At 44.0% G+C, this 3135-nt stretch overlaps 1 protein-coding gene across 1 annotated transcript; it reads left to right on the forward strand.

The window, feature by feature from the left end:
• Nucleotides 1-508: 508 nt before the first annotated feature.
• On the forward strand, nt 509-2134 carry LOC119660426 (zinc finger protein 782-like). Its single transcript, XM_038068974.1, has 4 exons — nt 509-695; nt 760-895; nt 968-1456; nt 1509-2134. The coding sequence occupies exons 1-4, from the start codon at nt 588-590 to the stop codon at nt 2117-2119; spliced, it is 1344 nt and encodes a 447-aa protein (XP_037924902.1). The 5' UTR covers nt 509-587; the 3' UTR covers nt 2120-2134.
• The last annotated feature ends 1001 nt before the right edge of the window (nt 2135-3135 follow it).

A 3135-nucleotide genomic window follows, 5' to 3' on the forward strand; every position in this document is an offset into this window, starting at 1 on the left:
CGGTCACAAAGAACACCAGTTGTGGAATGTCACTTCATGCAGGTTGCGTGAAATTTGGCTGATTACATTGACCCGTGATATTTAATTTAACAGAACTGAGCGATTTAAATATCCCTTATTGATGCTATCAGCCAATGGAGAGCTGTCTTATGCTCCTAACATAGGGAAACCTTTTACACCTGACGCGTCAAGCTTCCGGCTTGCCAACTTGTTTCCATTTTGGAGCGGTCGTCGCTTCCCTACCGATCAGATGTTGTGCTATCCTTCTCAATAACACGATTGAGCCAGGGTGTTGAGTCGCAATTCTTTACTTTCCACAGATAAAGATTCTCATAAGCCATATATTTTCAAAATAAATAAATTACGGGCTCAGTAAAGGATACCTGCTGGAAATTTTAACCGTCGAATTTTTCTTGCAAAAAGTTCTAACTTGGTGGCGCTGCTGCTGGAAGGGAGATGTTTACATGGGCTTCTCAGTTGAAACCGACTATTTCCTGCATTTGACAGATTGTGATATATTTGCTTGGTAGTTCTGAGTGTGATTTTATGTTGATCCTGCCTAGTTGGGAAGTATTTATCAATGGAAGATGTTGACAACATGTGTGGTGTGCAATGTCACAAACCCTGGTATGATAAACATATTCGAGCACCCCAACAATTTGGACTATATGCTAAATTTCGTTACCGGCCATAAGGTTAGCACTTTGTTTATATTATTTTATTTGTTTGTTGTTTCTCGTCAATTTTGTTTATATGCAGGTGGAGCAAGAGGACTACTTGTGCATCACATGCTATGACGAACTCAAAATCGCCTTTAATTTCAAGCAGAAGTGTCAGCAGTCGCGTTTGTATCGATCTTCTTCTAACAAAACGTTCGAAGTTTTTGGAAGTGAAGGTAATTCGAATGCGAGTAGCGCTCGTTCTACACCAGTTCTAGCAGCTTCAAAACAGCGTATTTCGATTCCAGTTGCGGCTACCCTAGGCGACATCGGAGGCACATCGTTCGAAATACCAACATCGTCCGGAACAAGGACCAAATATGAACTACAGTACGAGGGGAATGAGGAAAAAATCTCGACAACAATTCCGGACGAAGAGAATCAGGAGACAAGTGAGGACTATCTTCTTGACCAGAAACTGGACGACGATAACGACGACTTCGAGGAGCTGGTAGAGGCAGGGAAAGGTCTACAATCAATAGATGTTGACGACGAGAATTATTCGATGATCCAATCAATCGCCGCCTCGGATGAGAATGAGGAAGAAGTTGATGATCAGCCATTTGACGAACTCGACGATCAAACAGAGATAAAATGCGACCTTTGTGATAAAACTTTCACGAAAAAGGGCAACTTCCACCGCCACATGGCGCAAATCCACTCCATCAATATGAAAAGCGAGCGAATGCCCCGTGATAAGCACAGGAGGGGCCCTGTCCCAAAATATCCCGACGACGGTAAGAATCCAAACAATTTCCTAACTTCCACTTTAATTTGCTTTATTTCAAGATATCTACAAGAACCTCGGCGAACGGCAATGCGAATATTGTTTCGTGACGCTCGCAACAATTGAACTTCTCCACGAGCACGAATCTCAGCACAAAGAGGAGGAGCGACCGTACAGGTGCAACCAGCCGAGTTGCACTGCCCGCTTCAAAGATCGCTACAGTGTGAGGAGCCATGTGCGGATCCATTCGGACCAGAAACGATACAAATGCCGCTTTTGTAGCCAAGGTTTCCACCAGCGCGGTAACCTAAAGGCGCACGAACGTTGCCATACAGGCGAGAAGCCTTTCGTTTGTCCGCACTGTGGGAAGGCGTTTGCAGAAAATGGGAATCTAAAGTCTCACATACGTTTTCATACGGGCGAACGACCTTATTCCTGCGACTATTGCTCGAAAAAGTTTCGCACGCATTACTCACATAAAATCCACGTTCGTTCCCATACGCAGGAGCGACCGTTCGAGTGCGATGATTGCGGAAAAAGCTTCAACTGCTCGGGCAAACTTCGGATACACAAGCGAATTCACACAGGACACAGACCGTACAAATGTGACTGCGGAGCGTCGTTTATAGATAGTAGTAGGCTTAAGCGTCATTCCAAAACACATAGTGAATAGGAGTAATAAATAATTGCCAATATAATGATTGTTTCTTTTGGGACTTGGTGTGCGCACTGTATTGCTAGCTGTTTTGTCGGAAGGGGAAAAATTATAATTAGAATCGACGGCGCAACAATCCATATTGGATCAGGGCCTTGAAGGGCGTTTGAGCACTTCATTCAAGACCGTAACGGTACCCTACAGGGTTACAGAACCCTATAGGAGGCAATGTCAGTATTGCGCTCGCTCGAGATTATTACCCCGATTTGACTCAGGTACTCATTCACAGCTGAGTCGACTGGTATCCGACGTCAAATCACGATACAAATTCCTCTGCCACCAGTGAGATTTAAACCGCCGCCTTCCGTACGCCAGCCTTGTGTTCTTACCGCTCAGCTATCCGGACAGTAAAAAATTATGGAATTAGGAAAAATTATGGCATTAAAAAATGTGAGCTTCAGTTGTAACGTAAGACAATAATACATCGAATTGGAAGGGTATTGAATCACATGGGGAGAAATTTGGTCCCTAGCTTCCCACAATGCCGTCCGGAAATATTTTTTTTTCGGAGATGTGTCATATATGGACCTGGAGTTCGAGTAAATGCTAGATGCTACTTGAAAACAAAGGATTGTTCTATGCTTTTGATGAAAGTTTTGTAATAAATTAACGCACAGCACATTAATGTACATTTTCGTTTCAATTCAACTGATTCCCGCCACCAAGCTTGACGGTTGCATGTATGTCGAAAATTTTAAGCTCCATATTGGCTTATCGAGAAAAAACCAAAACAGATTGTATTTATTCGTTTTGAAAATGAAGGGGGTCTTAAGTCCGCATCAACTTAATGCAGGACCGGACCAATTGAGGAGCAACTTACTCCTTCTTTTCTGGTCCACGGACCCCTCGCTAGGCATGTCGTGTTTTACGAATTATATGAAGGAGCATTCAACATCTGCGAGCCGCTACGGTCACGCTGCTCCCAGGGCAGAGGTGAGGCAGCGTCTGACGATTTGCCTCTGCCCTGGTAAGAA

The sequence above is a fragment of the Hermetia illucens genome, chromosome 6 (genome assembly GCF_905115235.1).
Source record: "Hermetia illucens chromosome 6, iHerIll2.2.curated.20191125, whole genome shotgun sequence".
Lineage (NCBI taxonomy): Eukaryota > Metazoa > Arthropoda > Insecta > Diptera > Stratiomyidae > Hermetia > Hermetia illucens.

What these genes read in the sequence shown, in the direction of transcription:
- LOC119660426 (XM_038068974.1), top strand. Translation starts at nt 588, where the DNA reads ATGTTGACAACATGTGTGGTGTGCAATGTCACAAACCCTGGTATGATA. An exon ending in ATTTCGTTACCGGCCATAAG is followed by an intron (nt 696 to 759) that starts GTTAGCACTTTG and finishes GTTTATATGCAG; the next exon opens with GTGGAGCAAGAGGACTACTT. An exon ending in CGAAGTTTTTGGAAGTGAAG is followed by an intron (nt 896 to 967) that starts GTAATTCGAATG and finishes TTTCGATTCCAG; the next exon opens with TTGCGGCTACCCTAGGCGAC.